Source organism: Eleutherodactylus coqui, chromosome 1 (assembly GCF_035609145.1).
Source record: "Eleutherodactylus coqui strain aEleCoq1 chromosome 1, aEleCoq1.hap1, whole genome shotgun sequence".
NCBI lineage: Eukaryota > Metazoa > Chordata > Amphibia > Anura > Eleutherodactylidae > Eleutherodactylus > Eleutherodactylus coqui.
In genome coordinates this window covers 443,301,797-443,321,001 of record NC_089837.1, presented here as the reverse complement: position 1 = coordinate 443,321,001, position 19,205 = coordinate 443,301,797, and the positions used below count along the sequence as shown (strand labels likewise).

Here is a 19,205-nt window from a genome sequence, read left to right as displayed (position 1 = left end):
AGCCTATGCCCAGGAGGACGTGTGTCAGATGCCCCCACAAGGTGCCCTCTATGCCCGGGCACCTGTGCACCTGTCCATCCCTGTGGTCGCTAGGCGGACTCGGTCCCGCCCCCGGGCAGCGCTGGCGCAGGCGCAGTTCACCCTACCGCAGGCAGGGGGCGTCAACATGGCGGAGGAGTGAGCGGTGTCTGCTCTTATCATAACAACGCCAGCTGCAGCAGCCGCCGCAGTTCTCCTGTTCCCCGGCGACAGTGAGGCGTTAGTGGCCCGGAATCCATCTGGTTGGCCTTGGAGGATGAGGGGCGTCTGGTGATGGAGGGGGGCCGGCTCCCGGGGAGCGTGGATTAGTCAGTGCATCACCCGCAGGTGTCTCCCTCCTCCCTCTGTGACTGCTGGGCTTGTGTCGCCGGGTGATCGCCGTCCTCAGCAGCCCCGTTATTTCCGGCATCCCCCGCTGTGTGCGGACATGGCCAGCGCTGACAACAAGCTGGGGGCCGGCTGCCCGGACAGGGATGCCCCGGGGGGCTCGGGCTCCATGGTGCTGCCCGGCGGGGTCATCAATCCGTCGGTGCCCATCCGCAATATGAGGATGAAGTTCGCCGTCCTTATCGGGCTCATACAGGTCGGGGAGGTCAGTAACCGGGACATCGTGGAGACCGTGCTGAACCTGGTAAGCTGTGCCCACATCACACCCGCTCAGGTGCTGCTACTGCAGGGTGGCATCCTGTGCCCTCATCACCCATGACAGATACCCTGTCTATTGCACCCCACAATTCATCCTAGGTTTCATCCATCCTTGCAAATTAATTTAATTGTTGCATTATCCTCTTGATTTAATTGCAATGATTTGCGCCAATTATTGCAATGCTCAATGCAAAAAAAAAAAGGGGGGACCTATCCCATCATACAAGCAGTATAAATTGAGTTTATGGCACACTGAAGGGTTAATACTGGCACCTTCCTGGGCGCTGTCGCTTTTGCATGGCCCATATGTCGTGGTATTACACGTCTTGGAATCGCTTCTCCATCGTCTTGATGATAAATATAGCTGCTTTCCCTCCAAGGATTATTGTTTTAATGCAGCAGCACTTTGGTGTCATTGGCCTCACCTCTCTGGGCTGGAAGGGGTTAATAATTGCCGCTGATCATCATCATGCATATGATTATCCCTGAAGATTATAAGGCGTCAGGGTGCATGGAAACCCGGCCTGGTGCGACCGCTGCGTGCAGATAGGTGGTTGGTGGAATAGATAGGAGCTGGCCTATAGGTGACCGCTCTGACCGTTCTATAGGGGCTCCTTTCTATACATTGGCTTGTTTCATTCATTTCTGTAGATATTGTGGGAGCAGGCCTCATCTTCCTCCTCCTCCTTCACCTCTGACCAGGCCCTTATTGCATTGCAGATCCCTGTAATATAACGGCACGCTTCAGGCGACATTAGTCACGCCATTGTCCATCCCATATTCATGCCGGATTCTTTGGGGTGTTTGCATTGATGAGCTACGGGGAGAAGTTCTGTGTCATGTACGGTGGCGAGGAAGGAAAGACAATGTAACCTAGCTATAGAATTGCAGCGTTCTACTGTCACAACGTAAAAGCGGGGCCTTTAAAGCTCTAACCTGGCATCCCTGCCCCCATCTGCTCCATGCAATTGTGATACAAAGTTGCATGGAGTCTGCAGCTGCTGTGAAATTGTTACATTGTATCGCTTTTATTTGTTTCCGTTCCATTCTTGTATTTATTAAACAGGATTCTGAAGCTGCGTCTGTTCTCTTCCTCCTAAGTAATCCTTCACACCAAGGCTTTCTAACGGCTTCATTAGTACAGTCTTAAGTCACAATTCCAACTAATGGATTAATGCACACAGCCATGAAAAATGCCTTCATTGTCTGGTAGCATGTGGGCGCGCGTGGACTGTCACGTTGGCACTTAGAGGGCGAAGCTCACTGACGGAAGAGAGTTCATGGGTAGAGCATCTTGTCTTCTCCCGTCAGGTGTTGCGTCGCTGATGCTGCTGCTGTTGCCATCTGCTCTTTTGCATTTGACCTAATGCAGGGAGCCAGGAGCTGCGGCAGCATAGCGGAGACGAGTGCGGGTGGCTGATTTGAATATTTATGTTGGGATTTAGTGCTTTGTGTAACCAGGCCTGTGATGAGCTCCTAAAGGGCTGCAGCGATGGGAAAGATGTCTAATTTCAGGCACCAATGTATTCCTTGAAGTGGTTTGTATTCACTCTGGCCACTGTGTTGGATGTACGGGGCATTAATGCCAGTGGTACCCAGTATTCTGTTATTGTAGAGGGTCATTACGCACCTAGTTCTGCATTACTGAGAGAGATCCCTACTTATAGGTCTTCTGTAATGTCCGGTTTTTCTATGGTGTGGTGACTGTACATCTGGGGCCTGCTTGTTTTTGGAATTGATTGTGATTGTCAGCTTTTTCAGGGAAACCCCTTTTGATTTTCAGATAGGATACCTATGAGACCTCTCCAATGCACCATGCTTTTTTTGTATGTTCAATGAATGGGCACTTTATTAAGAACCTCCATGTAATATTGCATGTTGGACCTCTCTTGGCCTTCAGAACCACATGCAGACAGGAGAGCTTCTTGCAGTTGCCACAAAGTAGATGAAGGGATCATCGATTCATGCTGCTTGTGCCAAATTCTGACTTCCCATCAGAAATCTAAATTTAACTGACCAAGTGATCTTCTTTTTTCCACTGATCGGTGATCCAATTTTTTGTGTTCTTTTACCCACTGGAGTCTTGTCTTTCTCTTTGCACATGAACTGGTCATCTGTTATAGCCCATCCCTGTGTAAGGAATGACCAGCTTTCTATTCAGCTACAATTTGCTTAACTGTGCAGTGACTGTTTGTCAGAATTATTTTTGACATCCTCCTTTTGACCCCTTTATTCGCCAACTTGTTTACATCCACAGGGTTCCCTTTTGCTGGATGTCTTTCCTCAATCATACAATTCTCCGTTTACTATGCTGCATGAAATCACCCCACAAGGGCGATTGGCATTGTATGCAATCCTGGCCCCGTCTAGTCCAGCAGCGAAGACCAGGCCTCGTTGTAGGTCACTCAGATCGCTGGATTTTCCCATCCTAAGGGCTCCTGCCCACGGACGGATATTTGGTGCAGAATCCACGGTGGGCGTCTGCACCGCGGATCCACAGCAAATGGCACCGATAGCATGCTATGGGAAATCGATTCTTCCTGCACTCCCGCAAGCGGAAAAAAAAAATCACACCATGCTCCATTTTTGTGTGGATTTTCTTTGACCCTTTCGCAATCACGATGACTCGGGGGAAAGCAGGACTTTCAAAAAAAAAAAATCTGTACTGTGCAAGTCCGACGGTGTGCCGCGTGGACCATCCGCAGCACAGATGAAAAATTAAAGTGATCAGGTACTCGCGGGCGCCGCTGCTGGCACAGCCGGATTCCGCATGTGGAATCCAGCTCTTCTGTGTGCAGGGGATTCACAAAGAAACTGATCCATGGCAATCTTGCTCGCTTGATTTTATGCTGCACTCCGTGGTCACGTGAAAAGGCCGGTGTTGGTGTCTGTAATAAAGGGCCATTCAGTGTATCCATATAATGCCAACAATAAGGCCTCATGTCCACTTGAAAAATACAATCCGCGCAGAATCTGCCGCGGATTTAGCACGGATTTGCTTTAAATGTTTTTTTTTGTTTTTTTTTTTGCATGCACATATCCGCACACATTGCTATCAATGTGATAGCAATGTTACTGATCTGCGCGGATTCCGCTGCAGAATGGAGCATGCCGCGTTTTTTCTCCCGCGCGTGAAAAACGCAATTCTTTTAAAATGCCAATGATTCCCTATGGGCAAAATCCGCCTGCGGATTCCGCTGCGGAATCCGCAATTCCATTTAGCTAGTGGACATGAGGCCTTAGGGTATATTTCCATGTTGCAGAAACTCCTGCAAATTCATGTGAACAGGAATAAGGTTTATTCAAATCCATGCACTTCTTAAAGAACCGACCTTATTCAGTTTTTGCAACTCCTGGCGCATGTGAATGTAACGTCAGGGTATCTGCAATGACCTACAAATATGCTACTAGAAGCTAATTTGTTGATCAAGGTCTATTGCTAGTTAGAGCTCAGTGATAGGACATAGACACACGGAGCGCCGCTGACTGAGTCGGCATGATTTTGCCAGAAAGTAGCTGTCTCATCTGCAAAACCGCATGGCTGCTTATAATGGCTGCACAATTTTGTGAGTGAAACTGCTGCTTTCTGGCAAAATCAAGCGGACTCTTAATAATCAATTTTAAAAAACGTAGCCGCTACATGCTGACAAGGTTTCCGGCCGTGCCAGTGCTGCTCCATGTGCCTTTACCTTTAGCGTATTTTCGCACAAAGAAATCTGTGTTGGAAAAAAAAAATCTAACAGGGTGTTTCAGTAGCAAGCCATGGCAGAAATCCACATGTTTAATGCAGATTGCTGCTGTGGATAGTTCTTTCTGCAGTAACCGATATATGTGAATCATTGGCATCATTCACCCGGACAAAGAAGAGAAATTCCCCCCCCCCCCCCACATAAGCTGGATTTAAAGGGAACCTGTCACCATGTTCATGCTGCCCTAACTACTGGCAGGGATGCCACGGGGATGCCTATTGCCCCTCAGTATATTTCTGAAAAGCTGTGTTTTTTTTCAGAATAAACGGACATTGAAGTTTGACTCACAATGGTGCCTTAATTCTAAGAGGTGGTCTGCACCGCCCTCTCCCCTCCCACAGCGTGCTGACTGACTTTTCCCTTTTATACATAGGAAGGGAGTTGTCACTTTGTGACAGGGGGAGGACATTGCGACCTGCCCCCTTGACTCAGGGCTCTGTTTTGAATCAAAATGTAAATTGTGTTTATTCTGAGATCCCTAGGCGGTTCCAAATAACTCAAACAGTTGGGTAATAGACATACCTGCCCCTGGTTTGTGCTGCCCGTGGTTTGGGGGACTGGTTCACTTTAACATATGGACATACGTTGCCCTTAAAATTTGACCTGCATCACACTCCTTTACTAGCAATCCCCCCACACCCTTTGTTTCATGCATTACAGCAGCTTCAGGCCTCTTTCACACGGCCGTAGGCGCCGCTGCACAAATCTGGGAGTGGGGCTGGAGCTTAGATCTGCCCCCGTCCCACCCCCTCCCATTGCCCACAGCCGGGGGGAGGAGAGAGGAGGAGAAAAGAGGGAGGGAGTTTAGCAGTCACGCTGCTAAACTCCCTCCCACCTCCCTTCTCTGGTCTTTGTCATTGACTCCCATAGGAGCTCATGCAGTGGTCCATGTATTCCAGCCTGAAAGATAGTTCCAGGACTATCTTTTCGGCCTGGCATAAAAAGCGCCCAGTGCTATATTGGCTTATATATTAGCGTATATCGGCCAGCCATGAGAACGGCAGCCGATATACACTCGTGGGAATAAAGCCTCAATCAGAGGCTGGATAGACTTCTGTCTGGGATGATTTAGTGATCCTGCGCTGAGCAGGGGGTTGGACTCGATGACCCTGGAGGTCCTTCCAACTCTACCATTTTGTGATTAATTCACAGTGGTGTACATGTGTATTTTACACTAGCGTGTAAATAGCGTGCAAGTGTAATGGTTTTTCTTTTTTCACTCTTTTAACAAATAACGATCCATTTTTCAACCACAATAACTCAAAAATAAGACGTGCTCTGGTTCTACACTGATGTAAACAGGTCTTGACCTATCTTTTGATGAAAAACGCTAGAGGCTCCTATAGAATCCTATGGTAGCGGAATAAAAGGGGGGGGGAGTTTACCTGCGTCCGGCGCTCGGAAAAGAAGACAACTGGCTCTATTTTAACTATTAAGCTAATAGAAGACAATCTGATGATTCACGGAATTCTACCCCGCAGTGTTTTGTGTTTTTTTTTCCCCCCACGTGATACGCTCATATAAATGAATGAGAAAACGCTAATTAAGTTTGGAATTAGATTGCGGCTATTCTTCACTACTGCCATTTTTGGCTGTGTGCGGGCAGCGAGAAATTGCACACGCTCGTGTGAATGAAGCCTTACGGCTGCAATTCCCGACCAAAGCTTATAGTCTACAGGGATATACAATGCTATAGTTTGGCTATGAAACCCGCGATCAGGCCAGGAACTAGGGCTCATTCCCACAGCTGTATGCGTAAAACTGTGTATTACGCCGCGTTTTACCGCTTTGTGAGCCAGCAGCGATTATGCACAAGACAGTGTATATCGCGCACACTATTATGCACAGTGTCACTATTTTTATTTATTTTTTCCATTTCCCCGCTCTGTCTCTTTGCAGCGTTGCGTACTAAATGCCGCACATCGCAATATATTGCCTATGTACAGCGCTTTATACGCACCCATAGAGAACAATAGGGCTGTGTGCACACTATACGTGGTAAAATAGAACATACTGCGTCGCCTTTTTTTTTTTTTTTTTAATGTGCGTATTACATACAATGAAAAACCGCTAGTGTGATTACGACATGTGAAAATGAACGTATTTGAATTGCTGCGATGTACCGCATATAATACGCAATGCAATTACAATCGTCTGAATGAATATGGACGATAAATTGCATTTACGTTCTGGATGCAAGATTTTTCCATCGAGCAACTATATATACTATATGCCCAGATATTTGGGTGCATTGTCTGCCATGTATATATTTTGGGATGTCGGCTTTTCTATAGGTGATCCTTTCCCAGAGCGTGTTTGGCTTTTGTGACGTCTTGCAGTATTTTATTTCCTCCCCGATCCACGCTCTAGTAATTGGCATACATCTCGCCTCTGGACGCCGTGCGTTGAATATGCATTGTGTGTTGTCTGTCCAATGAGAGCGGTGATGCTTCTATCAGCAGGAAGCTAATCAGTCTGGAGAGCAGCTGCAGTCGCGCTGCACTGTGGGTACGAGGCTGCTACCCGATGACGTAAGGAAATACATGAATCTCTGCTTTATGATACCTTGATGGGAGCCGGCTGCTCGTGACAGCGAGGAGCTACTTGTCCTCTTCTAGGTGTCTCCGCTGCTCCTCTAGGTGCTTTCTATAAAGGATCAGCTCACATTTAATTAAAATATGTTTTTAATGTTAATAGTTGTAATTATGCAAGGAATACGCCCAACGCGGTGATCGCCATGGCAGTCGTTAACATGATTAGAGTTAAAAGATTAAAATCATGGTATAGGGCGGGCGCAGAACAGTAACCTGGCCCCACACCGCGGATTCACGCACACTATGCGTTTTTGGGTATTGTGTATTTGCGCACGTAACTGCATTTTTACTGTAGTTTTTGCATATGCATTACATGTGTGTGCACAAAAAAACCCGCAGCCACTGTCCCGTGTGTTAAAATGGCGCGTAGCCTAATTAATTTCATGTTCTATGTCGCTGCGCAAATGCGCAGGAAAATAGAACATGCTGTATATTATTTTGCACAACAGAATTGCGCACAGAAAATACGCACTTGTGAACGGAACTATTGAAACCAATAGATTCTGTTCACTGCATATTGTGCGTGGAATTACAGTAGTGTGAATCCGGCATAAGTCTACCTAAACACGACATTTGGCTCGATATCGCGGCAGCAACCTGCGTTTTACTCGAAGTTACGAGGCGATTTTTCAGGCAAAAATATATCGCGACTGTGAAATTCCGATTCTCGTGTGAGTTTCTGCAGCGGTCACCTGTGACATCATCTCTCACAGACCGGGACCGCGGTGAGCTGCTGCGCTGGGTTCCAGCTGCCGCAGAGGGGTACGTATATGTTTGTTGCTTTCACTATGGAAAAGGGGTTGTCTAGTAACCGGACAACCCCTGCAATTTAGGATCCCTATCCTCGTGATTAGTGGAAGAACAGTTGGGCTCCATACGATCAGTTGGTTATCTCTTATCCTGTGGATTCTTTTAGAGGGATAGCCCTTTTTTTTTTTTTTAAAGGGTTTCTCCAGAACGTTTACTATTGATGACCTATTCTCAAGATAAATCATTAATAGTTGGTCAGCGAGGGTCCACATTGAGTTCAGTGGGAGCTGTGACTGCAGTACTAAACTGGGCCACTGCAATACAGACAGCGCTGTCTAAACGGGCAGGGGTGCTTGGAGTTTACTGATCACAGCCGGGCTCTCAAGCTATGTGCCCCTGCTGATCAATGGTAAAAGAATGAGGTTCTCACGCTGGGACCCCCCCACTGATTACAAGAATGAGGATCTCAAAGGCCCCCAAATTAATGCAGCTGCGGACGAGCATCTAAGCTGCTGTTCCATGCATTCCAATGTAGAGTTCAGGCGGTTGGCTGTCTCCAGTATCCCCATTAAAATGAACTGTGTGTGTGCGCGTGCGCGTGCGCGTGCGTGTGTGTGTGTGTGTGTGTGTGTGTGTACTTTCATTTATTCGAGGACTTTGGGGACCTTTGCGATCAGAGTGCTGAAACCCCCCCCTCCCCCCCCACTGATCAGCTAATTATTCTCTGTCCTGTGGATAGAGGCACTGGCGTAACTATAGGGGATGCGGTTGCACCCGCGCCTAGGAGCTTTAGGCCTCATGTCCACGGGGAAAATCAGGCCCGCTACGGATTCTCCATGGAGAATCCGTAGCGGGTCCCTCCTGCCCCTCGGACATGAGGGCTGAAAATAAGAATAAACCGTGCGTGTCTTCTCTTCTTTGCGGCCGGATCTTCTTTCTTCGGCCGGTGGATGTGTTTGGCACACTGGCTGAGTGCCACGCGCATGCGCCGGGCACCTCCACCGGGCCGAAGAAAGAAAATCCTGCCGCGAAGGAAGGAAGATCCACATCGCCCGGAGCAGGTGAGTTTATTCTGATTTTAGGTCTCCCGCGGATCCGGACGGCTTCCATAGGCTTCAATAGAAGCCTGCGGGAGACCCGCACGAAAATGGAGCATGTCCATTTTTTTCATGCTCCAGGATTTTTTAAATTCACTTTTATTGACCATCCGCGGGTATTTATCTACCTGCAGGTGGTCAATGCATCCCTATGGGGTGCAGATCCGCATGCGGGTGATCCGCTGCGGATTTAAAATCTTCTTTTTCCCCGTGGACATGAAGCCTTAGGGGGCCCATAAGGCCTCTCTTCTCCATATGGGGAGCCCAGTACTATGAATAAAGCATTCTAGCTGGGAGCCCTGTTACAGGTTTTGCATTGAGGCCCAGAAGCTTCAAATTACGCCTCTTCGTTAAGAGAAGTTGGGGGGTCCCCAAGATAAACGTTTACACCCGGCCCATGAGCCTTTAGCTACGCCCCTGACTAGAAGCATCTTCTTTTGTTGGAACAATTCCTTTAACCTATCAGTATGTTTTAGAGTATGGAAAAAAACCGAATACTTAGGAGAAATCAATGAAAACACAAAGCGATCAAACTCTTATTGGATGTCCTCATTGGTCAATTTCCAGTCCCCAACCCTGCAAGGAGACCATTTTACCCACTGACCCGCCATGCATACTGGTATATCAATGAGATGGTGGGTAACATAACAAGTGCAGAATTTTAATTTCTTATTTCTATAGCTCCGACACGTTCTGCATTGCTGTGCACTGAATCTATCATCCCGGAGCCCACAGGCGCGTTATATACACAGTGTAGAAACCTAGTAATCCATCAGGAGGATTTTGGTGCAAATCAAAGGAAACCCAGAAGGACAACATAAAACTATATGCAGATTTTTTATTTATTTTTTCTGCGCAAGGTGTATTTCGTCGTTGGACCCCAGTGCTGCGCAGTGGTAACTGAAGGCTTCTGCTTTCCTTTTACATCGCCTGTCTTTAAATAAATGAAATAAAAAGCATCAGAGCTGTAATCGGATTATTTGCATTGTGTCGCATTACTACCGTTATTTACCGCATCTCTTCGGGACAAACCACCAGGCTTGGGGCGGCTTCACAATGGTGTAAATCACTGTGTATCGCGCGGAGCAAGTACACAATGACACTGCCATACACTATCTTGGCGTGTGTGTGCATACTGCATACCAAGATAGAACTTGCTGCGCTATTTCTTTTGCGCGTATTTCACGTAGTATGTATGAGCGGCAACATGGGAGCCTGTGGCAGATGGGTACAGCGTATTGTGCATGTAACACACTGTCACCACACGGCTCTGGTCACTGGACTGTCACAAATGAATGACTGCCAATTATCGTCAGGTTTTTATGAATGATAAGCGACTTGATTGTCATGTTTACACTGAACGATTATGGTTGTATAGTTTGGGATTGGGTCATACTAATGCAGTAAACTGTATATAAAACAACGCAGAAGAGAAGTAGCACGACCAATGAGAACCAAGTGGGATTCCTATTCTTTTCGAACCCATTATTTAATGTAACCGTATGATCTCATTAAGCCAGCTACAGTGGGATGAATGGAGAGGGTCTGTTTACTACCATAGCAGGGGGAGATTGTGGTGTTAAATAATGGCCCTTTTACAGGTGCCGAAAAACCCACGATTCTCGTTTGCCCAAGCGATTGGGCTAGTGACATCATTGGCTTGTTCGCGCTCGGGCAGCCTGTTTAGACTGCACGATTCTCGTGGCACCCCGGGCACTTATCGTTCAGGGTTTCACGATCAGTGAACGAGTTGGCCGAAAGTGACCGAATGAGAACCTCACGAATCTCGTTCATTGTTCAGTCGTTGGATGCGTTTAAACATGTAAGATTATTGTTCACTTTTGCTCAGTTAAACGATAATTGTCCTGTGTAAACGCAGCATTAGAAATGTTAAAGGGCTTGTAAACTATTAATGGCCTATCCTTAGGACAAGCCATCAATAGTGGAATCTGCTGCTTGGGATTCTCATTGTACAGCTCTTCACGAATCCCATTTGCTCATGCACTGAGCTTATCTCTCCAGTTGGCAGATAGCTCTGTTCTCTGCAGTGGCCAGATTTGGTATTTTGGGCAAAGTTTCCTATTGAAGTGAATGGAAGCTTTTCCTGCAGTACCAAGCCTGCCCACTGTAGTGGGAATGGAGCTGTCTGCTTCCTGTAAAATCGGCTCGGCGAGCAGCTGAACAGTGAGGATTCCAGGCGACAGACTCCCACTGATCTACCATCTATCTTGTCCTGAGGATAAGCCATTAGTACTTTACAACCGGACAACCCCTTTAGGCTTTTGGTTAGTCTGTTGTGATGGTGCAGAAAAAAGGCATTCAATTGCCAAAATAGTCCTACCGCTTTCTATTAGGCCAGTTGTTTGAATGTAATATCTGCACAAGTTCCAGACAAACTGCAGTTCTAATGGCGAGAACCACATCAGAGTAATATAGTCTATGATGTTTTTCACTACATATTTCTGCATTTTGGGAAAAAAAATATGGCTGACAAACTATTACTTTATATGCCCTTTAATGGATTCTCCAGGACTTTTAAAGATCGCTGTACTTTGAGACAACCTGTGTAAATACGACAGCTAGTGTGGTAATTAGTAAATCACAATTACCTAAAATAATGTTCTTGTACTGAAAAATCAGCCCAAACTGCTGATCACTAAGGGGTCTCCTTTCCTTCCCATTTGCTGTTCGGTGCCTGTTGTCAAGTAAAGTTTGTCCCTAATAACTGAGACCCCCAACCCCACCCCCCCAAAATGGAAAGGAAGGGGAAGAAAGTGAAGTCTCATGTTTCCCATAGAATTCTATGGCAGGGTAGGCGGAAGCTGCTTCAGAGGGAGAGAAAAGCGGAGGCACTCATAGACGTACTGCAGCTAATAGTGCAGGTATTGAAACCACATCTACACTTCTCACTACTGCTGTATAATGCCCTCCATTGTGATCATATTCATCTAAGTGTAGTATTGAGAGTTGGAGAACACAATATATTCTATTTCCTATGCGCAGTGTATTGAAGACATTATAATAGCTAGTCTCCACCCTCCAGCTCAGAGAGAACTAAGAATTAGAGTTGGAGCCTGGTAATAAAAGATAGATAAAAGTCTTCTAATGTCCACATTTAGTGTTATTCCTCATGTACCCACACAGATGCCTAATCTAAAAGGACATTTGAAAGCATAGGTTACACATTAATCATGCCCTATCCTTAGAATGTACAATCAATATTTGATTGTTTGGGTGTTTGACCTCTGTGTAAATAATTAAGTGGACATGACCGTCACCTTCATTGTGCTAGGAATCTTGGTGATCAGACCTCCACCAATCTGAATTATAAACCATCACTATTACATTCTTGTGAACCTCTTTTTAAAAATAAATTACCTATGTAATAAAAATAACTATTAATTGATTTTTTTTTAATTTTTTTTTTTGTCATTCATATCGGAATAGATGAAAGCCCCCCCATACCACCATGCAGTGGATACATCGCCTGTGTTAGCAGCCATTATTTTCATGCCTGTATATCCAGAACTTTTTAAGGGGACTTGTAATTTCTCTTGACGTATCTATTTTTGTAAATACGTCTAATCCCCATGAAATAACTATTTCACAGCCTCTTTTGTCATAACGGTGTGTTGTACCATTCCTCTGTTGTTCCTCCTAGAAATTTTGGGAAAATTGTCAGCTGGGTGCTACAGGTTGGGGAGGGGAATGGGGGTGGTGTCCCAACGCAGTCCAATGAGTGCTGACAGTCTTATGCTGTGTAAGAAAGGAACAATTACTGTCATTTGTCGTTAGCACAATGTATATTGGGATTAGTTTCATATAGGAAATATAGGAAACCTACTTCTGTTTAAAGGGGTTTTCCCGGCATTTACTACTGATTGGCAGAGGTCCGCCACTCGGGATCCCCGCCGATCGGCTGATCGTCCAGCCTGCTGTCAGTGCAGTAGAGCCAAACGTTCTCACTGAGGACAGAGCCAGAAGTGTAACAGACAGCTTTGTTCTGCCGAACAACTATTGTTGACCTATCCTGAGACTAGATTGTCAATAATAAACACTCGGAATACGCCTTTAAGTAAAGGAGGTAGTTGGACTAATTTGGCCAAATTTATTAAAATGCAAATTCCAACAGTTTTTGACAGTCAAGAAATCCAGTAATACAATAGTGACCCTTTGGGTTATTCATTTTGCACGTTCTCGCTCAGCAGTTATTACCGTTTGGCGGTTTTAGGTCTATGACAGCAAACCTCAGTTGAATTCTTTAGTTGCTTGATATATAGCCTCAAAATATACCGCCTTGGGCTGTCTCAGATGTTCAGTTTCTAAATTGCGCAAGTCTTTACTCTAAAGTTGAACTTTCTGTGTAGATCTCAGGAGATCTGATAAGCGCGTTCAAAGTTTTCTTGGAATCGTTGACCCGTCTTCAGGCAGGGTTACCAGCAAACTTTTTTTCCCTGACAAAAGAGCATAGGGTTCTGAAAGTTGCTAAATATTTTAGGAAGTGTAACCTATAACATATTATGCTTTGGCCGCGAGTGCTGTACATTGTCTTTATGTTGTTGTAACTTCATTTCTTTATACTATACAGTTGTAGTAAGAGTGTTACCAAAAAACCTCAATAATCTTTATCAGTAGTACAGCGGTATTTGCATCCTTCTGCTGAAAATTGTGGTCTTCACAACGTGTTTTCAGAATGTCATGTAGCATGATATAACTTAAAGGGGTTTTCAGACAGTGTAAAAAAAAAAAAAATCTATTAGCAGGGCGTGGATAAAAATAAGCAATACTCATTGGTCAGATGTACAACAACCCCCCCCCCCCCCCCCCCACACACACACACATCACCAACCTCATGCGAGTTCTGTGCCTTCAAAACTCCTTTTTTTTTTTTTTTTTGAATGGACGTATTCACATAATGGTGTTATTTATTTTTTGTTTTTATCTCTCACAATGGATAAAGGAGGGTAAAAATTGCAGTATGTTCTATCTTTGGCTGTTCCCACAGAGCAACACGCCATTGTTTTCATTGGGACCCTCAAAGATATTGCATGGCATTTGCATGCCGTTCGACGCAATGTTTCCCATTGAAATCAATGGGAAACGCTTGCAATCTTCTGACGTGCGAGTTTCTCAGCCCAATATCGCACTCATCCGTGTGAATGCATGTGTTCACCATCTCAATAAGCCTAGGTTGGAAGCATTATGTTGGCATTGGTTTCAGGCTGTTGCAGAACACAAGTTATTGGTTGGAGTCCACTGGTGTCAGGAATGCCCTGTCGTGAGTGTTTTTTGGAAAGTCGGTATCTGAGAGATTTCCTGTTGATGCTAACACCTTTCCATCATGCCACCCCTCCTGCACGTTGACCAGAAGCTGTGTAAATCCCCATCTCCAGTGGAGGTGGTAGGTTGTGCGCTCATATAAAGTAAATTAAAGGGTTATTCCAGTGACTTTAAGTTAACACCCATACACAGGATAGGTGATAACTACCTGATTGTAGGGGTCCAACATCTAGGACCCCCACCGATCACCAGAACGGGGGTCCCGTGTCCCCGAGAGGCTGGCAAAATGAATGGAGCGACAACACGCATGCTTTGCTACCACTTCATTTATTTCAATGAGGGTGCCAGAGATTGCTGAGCGCTTACATTTTTCTCTTTTTGGTGGTCCCATTAACACAAGACACGCCCCCCCCCCCCCCCCGGCGTTCAAAGGAGGTCCCAGTAGTTGAAACCCCACTGATAGGCTACTTAATTGCTATACTGTGGATAGGTGTTAAAGGGGTTGTCCCGCGGCAGCAAGTGGGTCTATACACTTCTGTATGGCCATATTAATGCACTTTGTAATGTACATTGTGCATTAATTATGAGCCATACAGAAGTTATAAAAAGTTTTTTACTTACCTGCTCCGTTGCTAGCGTCCTCGTTCCCATGGAGCCGACTAATTTTCGCCCTCCGATGGCCAAATTAGCCGCGCTTGCGCAGTCCGGGTCTTCTGCTCTCTTCAATGGAGCCGCTCGTGCAGAATGCCGGCTCCGTGTAGCTCCGCCCCATCACGTGCCGATTCCAGCCAATCAGGAGGCTGGAATCGGCAATGGACCGCACAGAAGAGCTGCGGTCCACGGAGGGAGCAGACCCCGGCGGCCATCTTCAGCAGGTAAGTATGAAGACGCCGGACCGCCGGGATTCAGGTAAGCGCTGAGCGGTTTGTTTTTTTAACCCCTGCATCGGGGTTGTCTCGTGCCGAACGGGGGGGGGGTTAAAAAAAAAAAAAAAAAAAAAACCCGTTTCGGCGTGGGACAACCCCTTTAAGTTAATCTCACTGAAATGGCTCTTTATATGAATCTTGTGAATATCCCCATTCAATACTCTCTCATAGCCTTTAGCAGATCTAACCTGTGTTATGTTTGCCATTTGTATATATTTGCACCAATACAGTGACAACCTAATATAAAAAATATGTTTTGTTTTTTTTTCCTTATTAAACTTTACAGACCTAAATTTAAAAGACTATTCTGTATACTTGGCGTTTATCATACCCCTGTATCTACATGAAGAACACGCCAGCTCTTCCCTTCTGTGCCCTATCTGAGGAATGCGCCTCACTACATCATCAATCTCACTGAGCGGTCAGCTACACTAAGATCTTAAAGAAATGCTACCCAGCACCTCCTGGTATTCTTATCTTTTCCAGAGCATTCTGTTAGTATTCGCTATGACTTGTGCAATAATTAGACAGGTATGTTAGCGAGAATAGCAATAGATAAAATACTGCAGCAGCCAGAACAATCCTGGAGGAGCCAATACAACTTTGCATTGGTCCGAAAATGAGATATCAATAGGTAATAGCTCAGAAAGTTAGGAGACAGCTCTGTTCTGGTTTCCTTCAGGCCCAGTATGTGCTGTAGACACTGAATCTTGGAGGGTGAACTTGGCTCGTCTTCCATTCTGTCAGTATCTGTAAAAAACTCTCCTTACTTCTGAAACCACTGATTAAATGCTCATGGGATGTTGTTGAACATGGATCAATACCTGCATTACTCTGTTAAGAGCTATACTTGCATCTGTACTGTCTGTGTATGCTTACATAGAATATAATAGATGAGACTAGAAAAGAAGTGAGAAACTGTAGCGAAAACACCTTTATTAGAGATCCTATCTACTAGCACGTTGGACCTTTATTTGGTCTTCAGCACCCCAGCAATTCATCATGGCATAGATTCCACTAGGTGCTAATCTTTCTGCTGGAATATTGGCCCCTGCGGACAGGAAGCTTCTTGCATTTACTGCATATTAGATGGAGGTACTAGTGCTCTTGACAGCTGACAGGAAGGGTTCATCAATTCATGCTGCCAGATTCTGACCTTCCAGCAGCATGGTGCAATAGCAATCTGACCTGGTGATGTTTTTTGCTCACTGATCCCATTTTTGCACCACCAGTATTATAATTGGTTGCAATGTATTTGACTGTGCACTGTGTATTTGTCAGGATGATTCTTGACATCCTCCTCCAACATGTTTATCAGCAAAGAGTTTTGCATCTACAAGATCCTATTTTGCTATGTTTTTTTCGTTCCATGAGAAAACACCACAAGGTTGGCAGTGTATGAAAACTGAGCCTCGGCTAGTCTAGCAATCCCAAGTTCAGACTGCCTCCTGCACAAATAAGCATGAGATAGTAGAATTTCGTCCATGGCCAAATTACGTAAGCTCGCAACCACATCAAGGGTCTTTCTTAGCTTGTACTCTCCAACCTTACAAACTAGCTATTGAAAACGCGATTAAATGTATTTAAAATCACAAACTTACTGATACAAGGGCCAAAAGGTGTTGATCCCCAAAAAAGCTACAATCCCTAAACACATTCAGCCAGTTTGTGTTGCAGGAGGAAAAAGTCCTTCCCAACCCCCCCCCCCCCCCCTCCCTCTCTCCCTCTCTCCCTCTCTCCCTCTCTCCCTCTCTCCCTCTCTCCCTCTCTCCCTCTCTCCCTCTCTCCCTCTCTCCCTCTCTCCCTCTCTCCCTCTCTCCCTCTCTCCCTCTCTCCCTCTCTCCCTCTCTCCCTCTCTCCCTCTCTCCCTCTCTCCCTCTCTCCCTCTCTCCCTCTCTCCCTCTCTCCCTCTCTCCCTCTCTCCCTCTCTCCCTCTCTCCCTCTCTCCCTCTCTCCCTCTCTCCCTCTCTCCCTCTCTCCCTCTCTCCCTCTCTCCCTCTCTCCCTCTCTCCCTCTAATACTGGTTGACATAAAGGCAGATGTTCTGCTGCCTGGTTCTGCTGCTTCTCGAGGTAATCTTGGTTCTCTTCGTGAACTTGATCTTAATTTGAAGCCTTGCTTTCTTTCCCCCCCCTCTTCTTCATCCAGGTCTTTGCACCACTTTCTTCTTGCTTACTCTTTTTCAGCCATATATGGCCTTAGGCTGCTCTTCATAGCGTGTCAAATATTTGTCCTGAACTTTTGCAGTGGTCGACATCAGGTGCTAAAAAGACAAGGCGTTCGGTTAGTTGTGTATTCAGAGTTTGAAGTCTGAAGTTCCACCCAGAGAAGGATTTATAGCAAAGAGTCCATCAAAGACTTGAAAGACGGCCAGTATTCTCGCTAACCTCCATCTTGTAGAGGGGCGAAGAGAGCAGTTTTATGCTATAAGCCAGTCTTAAAGTTACCTCTGGTGTGACGTAAGGGGAAGTGAACAGATGATGGGATCGGTCATATAATACAATCATAAAAATCGGTGTTTTAAATACACAAAAAAATGACTTATCAGGAATCAAGGCTGGAGCTTCAGCCTGCAAAACATGTCAGTCAGCGGCAGTTTTAGCATAGAATGGGTGGCAGATTTCACACTTGACACTTATATAACACTTTCAATTTCGATAACCATAAGACGTGCTCAATGGCAACCTACTCTAATCTGTGAAGAGAACGGGCCATGCTGGTGGTCTTGCCAATAATGGTATTCTCTGGCAAATCCCAATCGAGCTGCATGACGCTAGGCTTTTTCAGCATAGGTCCCACTTCAGGCCAACAGGCTCCCATGGAGTCTTTTACTGACAAAGAAATGTGCACAAAACACAAATATGAAACCCATTCCTTTTGAATGGAATCATTCACATGAGCGTTTTTTTTTTTCCTCCTGTATGTCTTATCTTTGCGCTTATCCTTGGAATGCCTCACACATTGTTTTCAATGGGACCTTGAAAGACATCGCATGGCACTCACATTTAAGTCAATGGGAAACCCTGCCAATTTTTTTCCTGCAAGGGAAAATTGCAATTTCATAAAAGTGATGTGATTATATTTTAAACACAAACACTTATCCACACTGTGAAAACTGCGCGATAGCGAGCTGAGCGTCTCGGCCCAATGTTACGCTCACCCGTGGAGATGTAGCCTGACAGTTTGGCCATACACATGTAGACTAGTAGTCCACTGAAGGTTGTTTTGTAAGACTCTGGCAGTGCTTCTCCTGGACCTGATGCTAGGTCCTTCTACGGCCTGGTTCAGCTCTCTTCGTATAGTAGCCCTTGTCCTGGTATCTGCTCTATGTTCTTGAAACTGTGCTGGGCGACAGAGCAAACCTTCTTGGGACAGCATGTATGGTTGTGCCGTCCTGGAGGAGCTGGACTACCTGTGCAACCTGCTTGGGCTGCAGTTAGCTCATGCTACCAGTTGGGACAAGGACACCTGCAAACCTAGAGAAGAATCAGTCTTACAGATGTTCAATGTGAAGTCAGTAGGTGCATCTCAGCATATGGTATCATCGGTTATCGATTCCATTGCAGTGGAGATGCATTTTTAGGTAGTCTAGTGTCACCAGCGGTGCCCACATTGAACTCCTGTAAGATGCAAGAACTTTTCAAGTTTTAAAATCCTTTTCATGTATGAATAAATCAACTTTACTTTTGCACCTTCCTTTTTAAATCACCCCATATAACATGCACCCCCACCCCTTATTGAGCAGGGAACCCTGGTGTTACATATCAGATCCGTCACTGGATCCATCGAGATGGAAGATGCAACAGGTGGTGACGTTACTCCATATCTGATAACTGTATACCAGCTGCCAGCTTCAGCCACAAGTATATCCATCAGAACATTGGCGATGAGCTATCCATCACAGAGGCTGATGGCAGCTTTTGCAGTCCGGATTGTAAGTAAATGGCGCGGTTTCATGAACTTGATGGCATCAGTGTTATTCGTACCAGCTATAATAGGCTGCTATGTATTGCCATAGTAATGTTGCTCCATTTTAATGTCCGTTTCTAAATAGAATGTCCTTTGTTGTCCATAGCAACCCATCAGAGCTCCGCTCTCATTTTACCAGAGCTCATTAATATGTGA

The 19,205-nt window shown here is 45.6% G+C and overlaps 1 protein-coding gene across 3 annotated transcripts in view; it reads left to right on the top strand.

Moving 5' to 3' along the window:
* The first annotated feature begins 233 nt into the window (after window positions 1-233).
* The window catches only part of NBEA (neurobeachin), a 673,719-nt gene continuing 654,747 nt past the window's right edge, over window positions 234-19,205 (top strand). For all 3 annotated transcript variants that reach the window (XM_066582838.1, XM_066582846.1, XM_066582830.1), the window contains exon 1: window positions 234-670. In XM_066582838.1, coding sequence (XP_066438935.1) covers window positions 467-670 — 204 coding nt within the window. In that variant the 5' untranslated portion in view covers window positions 234-466. The remainder of the gene's footprint in view (window positions 671-19,205) is intronic.